Source organism: Bubalus bubalis, chromosome 3 (assembly GCF_019923935.1).
Source record: "Bubalus bubalis isolate 160015118507 breed Murrah chromosome 3, NDDB_SH_1, whole genome shotgun sequence".
NCBI classification, from domain to species: Eukaryota; Metazoa; Chordata; class Mammalia; order Artiodactyla; family Bovidae; genus Bubalus; species Bubalus bubalis.
The window spans coordinates 34,908,604-34,924,461 of NC_059159.1; the positions used below are offsets into that span (position 1 = coordinate 34,908,604).

Consider the following 15,858-nt stretch of genomic DNA (forward strand, 5'->3'; position numbering starts at 1 on the left):
TCATATACCCTTCTCCACATACCCCAACACAATTAGGAAGATGGAGGAAGATGGACGAAGATGGAGGGAGAAAGAAAGAAAGAGATGCAGAGAGGGAGGGACTAGGGGGAGGGGGCAGGAGCAGGGGGAGGGGCTAAGAAAAAAAAAAAAAAGAAAGAGATGCAGCAGGAACTGGGGAAGCAGGTGGTCTGAGAGACTGAGCATTACCTAAAAGGACTATTTAAATAATCAGATCAGGGGACTTCCCCTGGTGGTCCAGGTCCCACACTTCCAATACAGGGGCAGTGAGTTCGATCCCCAGTTGGGAACTAAGACCTCACATGACACAGTGGCATGGCCAAATTAATAATAATAAAAAGATCAGATAGAGATTTCAATTGGATGAGCCATTTAGTTCATTCCACCCCATCACATGTGAGTGGAGGGGGCGGGACACTCAGAAAGAAGTCCCGCTTCATTATAGCCAGCCTTTGACATTTTTCCATGCATCTCTCTTGTTGACCTACTTGGTCTATGGTAATACTTACGTCACAGGAGTGTTGGAAGGATGACTCGAGATGACACATGTAAGGCACCTGGCACAGTGTCTGGAAGACAATCAGTACTAAACAGTTGTTTGCTATTATTATTAGGTGATCATAAAATAGTTGCCGAGAGAGTAGGGGATAACTGAATCAAGGACAAGTGATGACCAATTGGCCGCAGTCCCAGGCAGTAATGACAGATGCCATGAGGGCCAGAAGAGCCTGGTGCCTTGTGTTCTCCTGATCAACACCATGAGCATCCCCTGCCCGGACCCACACTTCTCCCAGCAGGAACTGGCGCTGGTCTGGCGCACAGATTCCTTGGCTCTGTTTCTTTGACAGTTATAACTGAGGAATTCAGCTTATTTTGGGTGAAATCCCTGGAAGTCCAAGTTCAGATCTCAGTCTGGGCAAGGCAGCCACATTTTCCAATGAGTAACTCCTTCCGATATAACTCCTGGCAGACGACGCTATCAGTCTCTGAGGGAATGTGCCGTCATGCGTGGTAAATAGTAAGACCACTGTGTGGGGCTTGACTCATCTGTCAGAGAAGGGGTATTTTGAAACCTTGACCTCATTTGCAAACATGTGTTTGCACATACCTTTCGTCAGATGCAAATTTTCCGTTCCCAATTTAGCTCTTCCAGATTTCCCCCGAAATGAAAGATGTGGCCATGAAGAGAGAAAACTTTTGACTAGGTCTCGACTCCAGGTATGTTCCGGGGAGCTCTCTTGTCTACAGGCCAACTTCCTGTTGACTCAGCAGCCAGGAGGAGGGACACCAAGGAGCAAAGGACCAGAATAAAAGCTGCCATCTTCTAAGCGGTCACCTGTGTGCCAGGCACCATGCTTATCACTCTGTGTGCAGCGGCTCCAGAACTCAGGTCATGACTGCTACAAGGAGGGAGGAGAAGGAGACCTGGAGAGCTTCAGTGACTGGTCCAAGGTCAAGTCACCCCTGAGCCGGGATTTGGACTCAGGCTGTGTCTCCAAAGCATCTCTGTATGATCATTCTGCTGCATATTCCCTGCTTATATCCATGTTATCTAGATAGTACTTTCTTTAGCTTGAGCCTGGAGCCTCTGGCCCTTCATCTGGGGACATGGAAAGAGTTTTAGGTGTTTTCACAGGCTGACAGGTAGAGAAGGTAACTGGCTGTCTCCATGAGTCGTGAATGGGTGCTTTGGGGGAGGAAGGGCACACCTTTACTTAAATCTTCCTCAGGTTTCTAGCTCTGTCTCCCCATTATCTTATGTATTTATTTGGCTGGTCTTAGTTGCAGTGCACAGACCTTCAGTCTTCATTGTGGGATCTTTAGTTTCAGCATTCAGAATCTTTTAGTTGTAGTACGTGAATTCTCAGGTGCATGTGGCATGTGGGATCTAGTTCCCTGACCAGGGATCGAACCCAGGCCCCCTGCCTTGGGAGCATGGAGTCTTAGCCACTGGACCGCCAGGGAAGTCCCTGTTATCTTGATGCCCTGGGCCATTCCCTCCCTACTTCTGTCCAAGCTGAGAATCAGCCTATCTCCATGAGTCCTTTCCCACTCCTCCCCAACCTGTCCCCCTCGCCCCACTAAACACACTAGCATCTTCTGAATTCCACAACCCTTCCTGAGATGCTCTGTGTTCTTTTCTGCTGCACACAGTAGGTGCACCACAAAATGGCCACGGCTGACAACGATGGCAGACACAAAGTCCTGGATGGAGCGTGGGCAGGTGATGGAGGGCTGAGTCCTGGCTCTGCACTGATTGGCTCTGTGCTACTGGGCAAGTCCCCAACTCCATATGTCATCTGTGAAACGGTGACTGGGTGGCTTCTACAGCCTCTTCATGTGGCCATGGAGAGAGAGAAACCAGAACCAGTGCCAGGTCCTGCCGGGAAAAGTGTGGGTCCGGGCAGGGGATGCTCACCGTGTTGAGCAGGAGAACGCAGGGCACTGGGCTCTTCTGATCCTCGAGGTCTAGATTCTGTGAGTCCCACACATCCACCTGAAGGGCATCTGCAGGCTCTGGAGCTCCTGTGAGGAAGCGGGCTTCCTGGGTGGCCCTCTGTTTCCTGCCAGCCGACTTTCATATACCTGGTGTGGAGAATGGTGTTATTATCAGTGGGCTCACACCCATCAGTGCTTTCAATAGAAGGAAATTGGGAAATCTCCTCTCATAAGAACATCTAAAGGCAGAGCAGGAACCACCCTTTCCGAATGTGCCAAAAACGCTGCGTGACTGTGAAACTTGAGTCTAAAATTGAAGAGAACGAGGGCCTTTGCTTGAGCTGCTCACTGGTGTTCCTCACACTGAAGAGCTTCAACAGGGCTCCCCTCCTGGGAGGACTTGTCCAGGTGGATTTGGAAAAGGCTGTCCAATGGAAAATAGCATAAGCAAAAGGGAGAAGATGGCCAGAAAAAAAAAAGGCAGATGGAGAAGGCCCAGGAGAGGTGATTATTAGGAGAAACAGCTGTGGTGAGGCAGGCAACATGAATTTAAGAAGGTTGGTTGAGATCAGATTATGCAGGACTGTGAAAATCAAAGCCAAATATTTTTTTTATTTTTCTCCAGGATCTCATTTCCTTTCCTTAGAATCTAGCCCTTTCAGTAGAAATCATCAACAAAAATAATATTTGAATTTTATGTTGTGGAAAATTTAAAAGATATGCAAAAGTAGAGAGGCTAGTAATGCAACAGAATGAATACACATCTAGAGAAAATAATGGAACACTATAAACATCCTCTGAAAAGCTGTGTATAAGTCTTGTCAAAGGGTAATGATACTGCTAATGAACAGCATGATAATAATAAAGAGTAATGGGCTTCCCAGATGGCTCAGTGGGTAAAGAATCCACCAGTGATACAGGGGACTTAGGTTCAAGGCCTGGGTTGGGAAGATCGCCTGGAGGAGGGCATGGCAACACACTCCAGTATTCTTGCCTGGAGAATCTCATGGACAGAGGAGCCTGGAGGGTTACAGTCCATAGGGTTGCAAAGAGTTGGACATAACTGAAGCAACTGTGCACTCAGGCACAATAAAGAGTTAACACTACTGAGGGGTAATTTGTGCCAAGACCTTTACCAGTGTTACCTCACTGTATCTAAGCCTTGTAGCTACCCTACTAAGTAGGTATTGTTTTTCCTGAAACTCCAGTACTTTGGCCACCTCATGCGAAGAGTTGACTCATTGGAAAAGACTCTGATGCTGGGAGGGATTGGGGGCAGGAGGAAAAGGGGATGACAGAGGATGAGATGGCTGGATGGCATCGCCGACTCGATGGACGTGAGTTTGAGTGAACTCCAGGAGTTGGTGATGGACAGGGAGGCCTGACGTGCTGCGATTCATGGGGTTGCAAAGAGTTGGACATGACTGAGCAACTGAACTGAATTGAACTGACCTGAAATCAAGGCTTAGAGAGATTAAGGACGTACCCAGTATCAGGCAGGATTTTTTTTTTTTTTTTTTTGCTTCTCCTCGAGGCTAGTGGGTTCTAAGTTTCCCAACCAGGGATTGAACCAGATTCTCCTGGAGTGGAAATGTAGAGTCTTAACCACTGGACCACCATGGAAGTCCCAGGTCCTGTGATTTGGATTTTTAAAACAACCTCCAATGAGATGCCCACATGCTTTTTTTTAACCCCTAAGAATCATATCCATTTTTAGCAAATCCAGGGCAATTTCTTGATTTTTCTCTTCACCTGTTAAGTAGGAGCAATGCAAACCAGGCCTGGCTGCTTAAGGCAGAGGTGGCAATAAATCTGTGTCATATAATAGCAATCAGGCTTGATTTCTTATTTATTTACTCATGATGGTGCTGGTTCTTCATTGCTTCTGGGGCTTTTCTCTGTGGTGAGCAGGGGCTACTCACTAGTTATGGTGGGCAGGCTTCTCATTGCAGGGGCTTCTCACTGGGGTGGCTTCTCTTGTTGAAGAGCATGGGCTCTAGGGCTCGCAGGCTTCAGTAGCTGCGGTCACATGGGCTCAATAGTTGCAGCTCCAGGGCTCTAGAGCACAGGATCAATAGTTGTGGCGCATGGGCTTAGTTGCTCTGCAGATGTGGGGTCTTCCTGAACCAGGGACCGAACCCGTGTCTCCTGCATTAGCAGGCAGATTCTTTACCAATGAGCCACCAGGGAAGCCCCAAGGCTTGGTTTCAAACTGGGGTTCTCTGGACCAACACGTAACTCCCTCACCTTCCCACCAGAGACCACAGATACTCTTGAGACCAATGACCCTGTTTTCATCTCTAACCACTCACCAGACTTCTCCAGCTGTTTGCAAACACTCCAGTAACCTGTTCCTCTTTCCATTGAGACAACCTGGATCCTTTAAGAAATTTGCCTATTGTTTGTGATTTGCCAACGTTCACACCAGCGGTCATTATCACTTTGCTCTCTCTTCCCTTTCTTTCTTGCTTCCTTGTCTCTTTCCTGCTGCCCTGTCCTCTTCCCTCTCTTTTCATTTGTCCCTTAAATATTTACTGATGGCAATTACACTGGCAACTTGGGAATCCCCAGACGTGTATAGGGTTCCAGTGTCAGCTTCCAGGAACCTTCAGGGTCACTTCTCACCTTTTCTGCAGCAGGTATTCTGTACTTTAGTCAAACGTTGTTACTTCCCACTGTGTCCTGGTATCACTTTTCCTTGTCCGTGCTTCTGTTCCTTGCATCCTTGCCCTTGCAGTCCGTCCACTATCCTCTACTGTTGCAATCCTGATTGGGATTCGAGTGAAGTGAAGTGAAAGTCGCCCAGTTGTGTCCAACTTATACAGTCCATGGAATTCTCCAGGCCAGAATACTGGAGTGGTAGCCTTTCCCTTTTCCAGGCGATCTTCCCAACCCAGGGATTGAACCCAGGTCTCCCTCATTGCAGGCAGATTCTTTACCAGCTGAGCCAGCTTAGCTACCAGGGAAGCCCTGGGAAGGTGATTGGGATTGAGGCTCAGTTCAAATGACATCTGGAAAGCTGGAAAGGATCTCCCCATTCATCCCTCCATCTTTCTGTTCAACAAGCGTTTACTAAGCATCTGCTCCGTATCAATCACTGAGCTAGTTACTGGGGATACAGCTGAAAACATTGACCTTGGCTGCAAGTTTACAGTCCATCCCTGTAGGGTCCTCTGTGGAAGCCACCAGCCACATGTAGCTCTCCAGCACTTAAATGTAGTGTTAATCGCTCAGTCATGTCTGACTCTTTGCAACCCAGTGGACTGTGGCCCTCCAGGCTTCTCTGTCCATGGGATTCTCCAGGCAAGATACTGAAGTAGGTTGCCATTTCCTTGTGGCCAACCTGAAATGAGATGTGCTGTATGTCCACAAGAGACATCAGATTTTAAACACTTAGCACAACAAAAAGAATGTGAAGTAGCCTGTTAGTGATTTCCTAATCGACATGTTGAAATGTAATATTCTTTTTGTATTGGGTTAATATGTCATTATAACTAATCAGTTATTTTGCTTTACCTTTAAAATGTATCCCCTAGAAAGTTTAAACTTATATATGTGGCTTGCACTGGTGGCTCCCAGTCTACTTGTGCTGCACAGCACTGGTTTCGAAGGGGATACAGGGATAGAGATGAAAACATACAAGAAGGTTTACATAGGTGCTTTTATAAGTGTGTGTACAGGATGCAGTGAGGGCTTGTTTTTAATTCAGGGGGCCATGAGAAAATGGGGGAAGGAATGAGTTTATAATGTGCTAGTCACTTGAAGCTCAGTCGGTAAAGAATCTGCCTGCAGTGCAGGAGACCTGGGTTCGATCCTTGGGTCAGGAAGTTCTCCTGAAGAAGGAAATGACAACCCCCTCCAGGATCCTTGCCTGGAAAATCCCATGGACAGAGGAGCCCGGTGGGCCACAGTTCATGGGGTCGCAAGAGTCGGACAGGACTGAATGACTAAACCACCACCAGGCACTTGAAGATATCGTCACACATGTTAAAGCACTTTTATATCTTCATGGGTTGGTTTGGCACTTGAAATAGCTCCCTTAACCTTTGCAAGAGCGATCACTGCAATCTGACCACATCTTTCCAGGCTTCTTCGACCACGTCACCATCATCTTGCTGGACTGTTTGTGGCAGCAGCCTCTTAACCACCCCCGCCCTGCCCCCCGACTTTGATCCATTCTCTATGTTATAACCAAAGGAATCCTGGAAGAAACACAAGCTTGGTCATTTTACTCGTCAGATGAAACCTCTCCCATAGTTCTCCACTGTCCTCCGGATAAAATCTGAATTCCATTTCCTGGTCTACACCTCCCATCTGGCCCCTGCCTACCTCCCCAGCCCTGTATTTCACACTCCTTCACACTTGTTTGCTTTGCTGTAGCACTGCTCTGCTGTGAGCTTTTTTCTGAGCTTGGAAAGCCCTGTACTGTCTCTTCTCTGTGCTATTTTCTCTGAAAGCATTATTCTCCTCTGTTGGTCTGGTTAGTGCCTCCTTCTTCAGATTATAATTTCAAAATTACTGTCTCTAAGGAGACTTTCTGGAACTTCCCTGATGCCCACCCCTGCCACCGTTCTGGGTTAAGTGACCCTCTTATGTGTCCCTAGATCTCACTAAACTTGATGTAGTACTTAATGCTATATTGCATTCTTGCAAACTTTTTGGATCAGAGTGTTCTATGAGAATCTACTAAAAACTGTACATTTTCTCCCTGAGGGGGTGGTGGTGGGGAGAACACAATACATTTTGCATGTAATTTTAGAGATTTTATAAAACCCCTAAAACTCTTTAGGTTTCCATGCACTCCAGATTAAAAACCCCTGCTCTCTTACAATCATTTGCCAATTTGCTTTTATTTCCAGCTGAACTGTGTGCCCCTTCAGGATAGGGACCCTGCCTGTCGATACGGATGTCTCCATAGCAATGGGCATCACTCCCAGATACAAAAAGCATTTGTTACAGGTATGACTTGTTCTAAGACATTAGGATGCAAGGACTATCATGCCTTTGTTTTTCTAAAATCAAATGTGAGTTAGCCCTATCCTGCGTGGTTGGTGAGATGTCTTAAATTAGTCATTTTCAGCCGAGTCTTCTGTTCCCCACCTCCAAAACTCCAGCACTTAAGGGGCCCAAGAAAATTCTGGAAAGTTCCTTCTTTCTCAACTCATTAGAGATTTTTTGTTTGTTTGTTTTTAATTATTCCTCCTTCTGTTTCAAGATGCCATAGTTGAGCACCCATCCTTCTTATCAGTCAGGAATTGTTGCCCTGAGTGGGCTGTGAGGTGGTCAGTGGAGTAACCTCTGCCTGGAAGTCCTACCTCTTCCAGGAAGCATGTTGAAAGGGAACCCTTTCTCATGGACGCCACAAATCTTCTATGCCTTCACCTCTTGCAGGGGAACAGCTCTTCAACTCAAAAACACCACCTTTCCTCTTATCTCTCTGGAATGATCTGACATGAAATCCCTTGACAGGCATGATAGGAGCTAAAAACGCATAGACACCTAAAAAGACCAAGCAAAGAATGTCAGTGAATAAGGCAGGTCGGCTTTAAGAGACTAGAGGGAGTGGTGGCGGCTGAGGCATGCTCTGGAACACAGGCTTTGTTTAAAAAAGAGCAGCAACTCAGGCACCAGCCAATGGGTGCTGAATTTCCAGATCTTCCATGTTTTCAAGGGAAGCCAGAAATCTGAATTTTCATGAGAGAACTCTTTTCTTTCTTAAAACATTACCTGTTAAGGTATATTTTTCAAATCATGTAATTTACAATATAAAATTCAGTGTGTGTGTGTGCTCAGTCATGTCCAACTATTTGCAACCCCCTGGACTGTAGCCCACCAGGCTCCTCTGTCCATGGAATTTTCCAGGCAGGAGTACTGGCATGGGTCACCATTTCCTTTTCCAGGAGATCTTCCTCACCCAGGGACAGAACCTGTGTCTCCTTCGTCTCCTGCATTGGCAGGTGGATTCTTTACCACTGAGCCACTTGGGAATCCCATAAAATAGACTTTTTGGTAAATTTATCCAGTTGTGTAACCATCACCATAAATCAATTTTATAACACTTTCATCATCACAATAAGATCCCACGTGTATATTTAATGTTAATCCCTGTACTGTCCTCCCTTCTCCTCACCCCAGCCCTCACCCTGGGCAGCTAATGTTCTACTTTTTGTCTCTAGAGCTTTGCCTTTGGGGGACATTTCATATAGATGGAATCATACAGTATGTGGTTTCCCTGTCTGACTTCTTTCACGGAACATGTTTTCAAGGTTCATCCCTGTTGCTGCATGAGTCTGTAGTTTATTTCTTTTTATTGCTGAATAGTATTCCATTGTGTGGGTGTACAACATTTTGTCAACCCGTTTACCAGTTGATGGACATTCCATTTTTTTTTTTTTTTTTTGCTATCATGAATAATGCTGCTATGAACATTTATGTACAAGTTTTTGTGTCCATATATATTTACTTTTATTTTTGTTTTTTTGGTAGATATCTAAGGATAGAATTGTGAGTTACATGGTACATTTCTGTTTTTTTGTTTGTTTTTGTTATTTATTTTTGGCTGCACCGCTGCCTGCAGGCTTTCTCTAGTTGCAGTACACGGGCTTCTCATAGTGGTGGCTTCTAGTGCTGCAGAGCATGGACTCTAGGGTGGATGGGCTTCAGTACTTGTAGTGCGCAGACGTAGTTGCTTAGTCCCCCAGCATGTGGAATCTTCCTGGACCAGGGATTGAACCTGTATCCCCTGCACTGGCAGGTGGATTCTTTACTACTGGACCACCGAGGAAGTCCAGTACATTCATGTTTAACTTAAAAGAAATTGGCAAACTGTTTTCCAGAGTAGCTACACCATTTTACATTCCTGCCAGAAATCGTTGAGAGTTCCTGTTTCTCTGCATCCTCACCAACATTTGTTATTGTCTGCCCTTTTGATTACAGTCATTTCAGTGGGTGTGGAGTGGTATCTTATTGTGGTTTTGATTTGCATTTCCCAAATGGCTAATGATGTTGGATAGCTCTTGATTATTAAGTGTTGGAATTCACTCAAATTTATTTTAAAAATGCTTCATATCAGCCTTGTACAGATGGAACAAAACAGCTTAGAACAAATCAGGTTCATGGGCCTGACTGTCATCAGTGAATGAGTTTGGACTTGTGACTTGGACTCTGCAAAACAATGGCCTGTGACCTTTTTCTTTTGGAGGTAAAAGCAGCCTAGACTGCCAGCAAAAATTATTATGGAGAGAGGACAAAGATTTCTCACTCTTTTGTAATGAACTTGTAGACTAGGGGGAAAAAAAGACCATTTTCATCGATATGTTCATAACACCATGCTTTTTACCCCAGTAAATCAACCTGTTACATATGAATTGAATGAGTCCTTTAGGTATATATTTGTACCCTTTTGAGAAATGAGGTTAAGGAATTTGTCAAAGGTTAAAACTCAGGTGGGGATTCCCAGGTGGCTCAGTGGCAAAGAATCTGCCTGCCAAGCAGAAGACATGGGTTCCATTCCTGGGTTGGGAAGATACCATGGGGAAGGAATTGACAACCCACTCCAGTATGCTTGCCTGGAGAATCCCAAGGACAGGGGAGCCTTGTGGGCTACAGTCCACAGGGTCACAAAGAGTTGGACACAGCTGAGTGACTAAACAACAACCAGTGGCAGAGACGGATTTAAAGCCAGGTCTATGTGGTCCTAAATCCTGTGTTTTCCTGCTCAAAACAGCAACAGATTCTGGGATGGAGCTACGTGGGGTGAGACTGGAGTCTGAAGAGCCTGGCTGGTTAGCTGATCGAGGTGGAGGGGAACACAGTGTGGGAGCAAGGGAGAGGAAGAAATCAAAGTAGTTTCAAGTTGGTCGTATTAAAAGACAAAGGGAAGCTGGGAAGAAAAAGAATTTGGGTGAGATGAAGTGGGTGTGGGAAGAAGGTAAGTTTTGAACTTCCTGCTTTTGCAGTTGTCCTCCAATCCAGGTAGGGACACCTAGCAGACAGTTGAAAATGTAAGGCCCCAAGGCTGGAGAGATGCCATGGCTAGAGATACTTTTGTGTGCACGAGTATGTGCTAAGTCATGTCTGACTCTTTGTGACTCTATGGACTGTAGCCCACCAGGCTCCTCTGTCCATGGAATTCTCCAGGCAAGAATACTGGAGTAGGCTGCCATTTCCTACGCTGGGGGATCTTCCTGACCCAGGGATCAAACCTGTGTTTCCTACATTGGCAGGCCGATTCTTTACCTACGTGCTACCGGGGAAGCCCAGAGAGACATTAGGGGACAGTGTTTTTGTTTTTGGCTGAGCCATGTAATTTACAGGATCTTAATTACCTGACTAGGGATTGAACCTGAGCTCTGGCAGTGAACACTCCCAAGTCCTAACCACTGGACTGCCAGGGAATTTCTGGAAACAGTCTTTTCATTATTGATTTCTCATTGAGACTGACGTCTGTATGATGTTGAATTCTGTTGAGCTGAGCTTCCCGGTCTTCTCTTCTGATGGTCCACTGACTTTGTTTTATAATTATGGGAAATCACAGACTTGGTGGCTGATGGGGCGGTTTGTGTGTGAATGCTCTGTGCACTCAGAAATGACTTCAGTGGCTGGCAAAGCTGAGACTCAGGCGTTAGAAATGGAGTGTTTGGTCTTCTGTAAAAAGTTTATTTTTTAATTCAGAAGAGGAATACTTGTCACATACTACGTACAGTTAACTTGTACTCCACGTGCAGGCTGCATAAGGACAGACTTCATGCAGCCAAGTCACAAGACACCTGGACAAGGGGCAGCTTACTCCAGCAGGCAGGTGGGGGTGGGGGACCAGATGCACTAGGACAAAGCACAATACAGGACCCGATTCCATTTCCCCAGGAAGGACTCTGTATTCAGCTGCCTTGAAATTGTCTCTGAATTCTACCAACCCCTCCTCATCATTTCCTGCCTTGTTTTTTTGCTTTATTCACCTTTTACCAGACTGGAAGTTTCCTAGGCTTAGCCACTTACATCATGTCGTAAATATTAAAATGCATCCTTATTGAACATGAACTAACATCTTGCTATAAAAATTTTTTGGAAAAGATTTTGCAAATTTCAATTTTTTTAAGACTAAATGATTTTATTCTTGTGACTTACCCAAACTTTATTATATTTATATATTATTAGGGTCGTGTCGCAGTTGATTAGATATTGCAGACATTTCATTAAATATTAACTCGGATTTTTCTAGTTGCCTTTCCTTATTTTGGAACCTTTTTTATTTTTTTCCTCAGGTCTCAAACGTTTTTTACAAGGCCTTTGAAAAGTTAATAGGCCCTGAGGGATAAGAGTCCAGCAGAACCTCCTCATAGCCCCTCTCATGTAGGGAGCTGTATACTAACAAAAAGAAGGAAGTAACGAAGGAATGAATGACGTGAAGTCGTTTTCCCAAGGTGGGTTCCCTTCTCAATATTCTGGAATCTCAGCCCAGCCAGGCATCTGGGTAGGGAGGCCTCTCCCCTCGCAAACCCGGCGGCCGGCGCTCAGCGGACCTAGGCAGGGTCAGCCTGGGCCCGAGGTCGCGACAGGGGCCTGAATGCCGACGGCCGACGGCAGGCGAGGTCTGTCTTCCCCCCGCCCCACTCCCCCAGTTGGTGCGCATGGGCAGAACCGCAGCCCGAGCCCTGGCTCCCCTCCCCCACTGCAGGTGAGCCGCAGAGCCGTGGCCCCCACTCCCCGCAGCCCCGGGGGTGACGTCAGGCCTCAGGACCGCGCTCCGGCCCCGCCCCTGCAGGCAGCGCCGGGAGCTCGCGACTCGGCGGTGGAAGCCGGTCCCACTGTGGGACACGCCGGCTGCGACAGGCAGAGGGGGCGGCGAGGCTCCGTACTGGGCTGCCGCGGCGGCGGGACGCCAGGGCGTGCAGCGTCCAGGCGGAGCTCGGGGCTCTGGCCGCGGCACACGTGCCCCGCCGTCCGCACAGCCAAAGCCGCTGCGGGGTCCGCACCCACTGCCCCGCGGGATCGCGGGACGCCCTGCCAGTCTCAGCTGTCCATCTCTGCCCTAGCCAGCCAATCACCCACGACTGCCCCGGCCGCACCTCCCGGAATCTCTGATGGACGTGCGGCTTAGCCTGTAATATGGGGGCCTCGGCCGCCTGGGCTGGGAGCGGAAGCCAATGAGCATCGTTTCAGGTGGGTGGAGGGAACGGACCTCGGGAAGGTAGCTTCGTTCGGGTTACTAACGTCTTCCCTTGGAGATGGGCGCGCAAACGGACCAGTGGGTCTGGGGGCGGTGGTGACGGGCGTGGAGCTGGCCCAATGAGGGTGGGAGTGGGTGGGGCAGCCCGGAGTAGCAGTGCTAAAGGAGCCCGGCGGAGGCAGCGGTGGGTTTGGGACTGAGGCGCCGGTTCTGTGGTCGCGGCTGGGGACGTGCGCCGGCGCCACCATCTTCGGCTGAAGGTGAGAGGTGCGGTTGCCCGGGTCCGAGACCGGCGACCGGAGACCGGGGACGGTTTGTGGTGGGGAGAGGGGTCCTCCGAGGCTCTGGAGGGCGAGGACGGAACCGAAGCGGGAGCTGGGGAAGAGAGAAGGGACTCTGGGCGGAGGGTTTGTGCTGCGGGGGCCGTAGATTCCTGCGAGGAAGGACATTGCGGGGTGGTGGCGGGGAACGGGACCCCAGTGGGTGGAGAGACCCCTGGAGGGGTGGGGAATGAGGTCCTTGAGAGTGAGAGACTCCTGCGGGGATGAGGGCCTGCAGGTACGGGAGGACTGCCCCTGGGGGACTGGGGATGGAGATCTCCGGGTGGGCATGTGCGGACCTGGTCCTCGGCGTTCGGGATCCGTGCGGCGCGTGGTTGGGGGAACCTCGTGCGCTAGTGGGGGTCCCTGGGGATCCCACGAGTCTTTGCCTGTTTCTCAGGAGGGGAGGGAGTCTTGGGGCGGACTGGAAAGCGCAATCCCGATTGGGGGTGGGGGAAGCGCTGGACGGGAAGGGCCCTTGGGTGGGCTGCTGAGTGGCTTAGGCCGGCTGCGGCACCCGGAGTGCGGTGCGGAGTTCGCCGAGGGGTCGGAAGGCGGGCGGCGCGCCTGGACCTGCTGGGTGGAGGAGGGACGCGAGGGCAGGGCTGCGCACGGCCGGGGCAGCGCGCGGCGGGTGAAGGTCTGATCAGCCGGCCGCGGGCTTGGGGAGGGTCGGGCTCCGCTGGTCCCGGGGGAGCAGGGCGGGAGCGGCGGCGTCAGACCAGGCTCTGTGGGGTTTGCTGGGGCCGGGGGTGGACGTCCGGTCAGGCCCGGGCGGCTTGGGGAGGGCGAGGCGGGAAATGTGGCGGGGGCGCGCTGCAGCAGGGCGGCTGGGGGGGAGGGTCAGCCCTTGCTTTGGGATCCCTTTATTGTGTAAGGGATCTGGGCATGGCTCGCCGCGGAGTCTCTTCTTGGCCTTCTGCAGTGGGGGGGTCCAACCTTGAGCCCATAAAATCGGCCTGGAACGAGGTCGGAGGGAAGTTGAAAGCGCCGAGTCCCGGCGTCCGCGCGGGCTTTGTGGGCCTGCGGTGGGCGGATGCGGCCCGGGGACCGGCCAGGCCCCCAGCCCGGCCTGCCTGGGAACCGGGGCCTTGGGGAGGAGGCTGGCGACCTGGCGGGTCTGAGCTCGGCTGGTGAGTTTTGGCTAACGTGGCCTCTGCCTATGACCGTTATCTCCGTTTCTTAGGGCCTCTGCAGCTCCCTTCAAGATCACTGCGGTTGATGAAAGGGGGTGGGGTGGGGTGGGGTGGGTAGGGGAAAGCAGGCGGGTAGATCCCTAGTGCAAAAGAAACAAAGACGGCTGTTTTCGCTGAATAATATAATGCCAAATTTAATACTTCAGTTTTGCCGAGATTTTTGTTTTTTAACATTGAAACTGAGGATTCTTTAAGTCGGGCTTCATTATTCTTGGTAGTGTCTCACTCTGGAAAACTTTAATCTATTTATTGTTTGATTTCCTTCATCCATCGGCCGTCATTAATTATCCTTTTAGTCCCATGCTTTTGATGTTTAAGTATGCCCTGTCTGTCACGGATCCTGGAAAAGTGGCCATTTTATGCATCTCCTTACTTCTGCATCTTAAATTCAGTTCCTCTCCGTCCTTATCTGGAGAAAGCATATGGTGTAATTGGGCGATATAGCACCAGCTTTTGCAGCAAAGAGATGTGACCCGAGAGCTTGCCTTTTTACTTGGGCCCCTTAGGGAAATCATTTCAAGGAAGACAGGCTGGATGGAAGGTGAGACAGAGGAAATTTTCAAGGGCGCGTTGTATGGTGAAAGACTGTAGTCTTCAGCGGATTCTGTACCTTCTTGTCATGTAGGAAGAATAAAAATTCCTGATGTCAGTCTCCCCGCTTCAGAAACGTTTAACACAGTGTGAAGATATTCGCAGAGGTGGCTTGGGCCTTGAAGAGCGGTAGTGTCCTTTCGCACTTGATTTGCATTTCTGCTCATTTTTGGTCAAACATGATGTGAACAGACTTTCACTCAAGATGAGTGACCTCAGTGGTAGCTTTACACAAATTGTAGACGATTCTGTTTCAGTTTATCTGTCTCAGGGAGATGTGCTATCATGGATCATTTATCCATCGTTTTTGTTTGGATTTTGGTATGCAAGATAGTTATAAAACTTTCCCTGTGCCTCTACCTACCATAGGCGCTGGGAGGCAGTTGAGAAGCTTAGTGGGTGGTGTTTCTTTGGGAGTAAAAGATGGCCTTGGGGATGAACCCCCAGGGGTGTGTGTGTGTGTCGAAAAATCAGTGAAGGTGATGGGGCTTTGACTCTGGGGTGGGGGGCGGCTGATAAATGATTTAAGTATAATTAGACAGTTACTTCAGAGGACACCAAGAACTTTCAGAGTCTGTCTGTTACAAAGAGTTTCCTATTGATTCCTTTTTTATGAAATGTAAAGCCTTTGCCAGATTGTGCTAGTGTGTTCATTGGCTGAGCCTGTCCTCATTTTTCTTTTTTTTGGCCACACCATGTGGCTTGTGGGATCTTAGTTCCCCAACCAAGGATCAAACCTGGGCCCCCAGCAGTGGAAGTGCAGAGTCCTGACCATTGGACTGCCAGGGAATTCCCTGAGCATGTACTCTTGAAACCATAATTGATCATTGATCGACAGGCATGTCAAAATTTTCCCTTCCTCACCTTCCATCCTTGTAGCACGTGTTCTGGAGCTGAACTCTGGGTTTCCTCCCAGCTCTGTTCTTTGTTAGCTCTGTGACTTTGGGCCAGTTTTTGGCTTTCTCTGAACCTTGGGTTCCTCACCTGTAAAATGGAGATATTAAAAACACCTGCCTGGTGAGCCTGTTGTGAGGATTAAGAGTTGATATATATACACTTAAACCACTTAAGAATAGCGCCTGGCCATCATTAGTGGTATGTAACAACAGTATTTGCTGTTTTCAAA

The 15,858-nt window shown here is 48.8% G+C and overlaps 2 protein-coding genes across 4 annotated transcripts in view; both read left to right on the plus strand.

The window, feature by feature from the left end:
- Window positions 1-389: 389 nt before the first annotated feature.
- LOC123332645 (formin-like protein 3) lies at window positions 390-12,556 on the plus strand. Its single transcript, XM_044939318.2, has 2 exons — window positions 390-1,236; window positions 11,721-12,556. The coding sequence occupies exon 2, from the start codon at window positions 12,023-12,025 to the stop codon at window positions 12,554-12,556; it is 534 nt and encodes a 177-aa protein (XP_044795253.2). The 5' UTR covers window positions 390-1,236; window positions 11,721-12,022.
- The window catches only part of MYH10 (myosin heavy chain 10), a 120,113-nt gene continuing 116,736 nt past the window's right edge, over window positions 12,482-15,858 (plus strand). For 2 of the 3 annotated variants that reach the window (XM_044939313.2, XM_044939315.2), the window contains exon 1: window positions 12,733-12,885. The gene's annotated coding sequence lies outside the window, so the exon portion shown is untranslated. Of the gene's footprint in view, window positions 12,619-12,732; window positions 12,886-15,858 lie in introns of those variants that run through there. The other variant, XM_044939314.2, reaches the window with a different exon arrangement.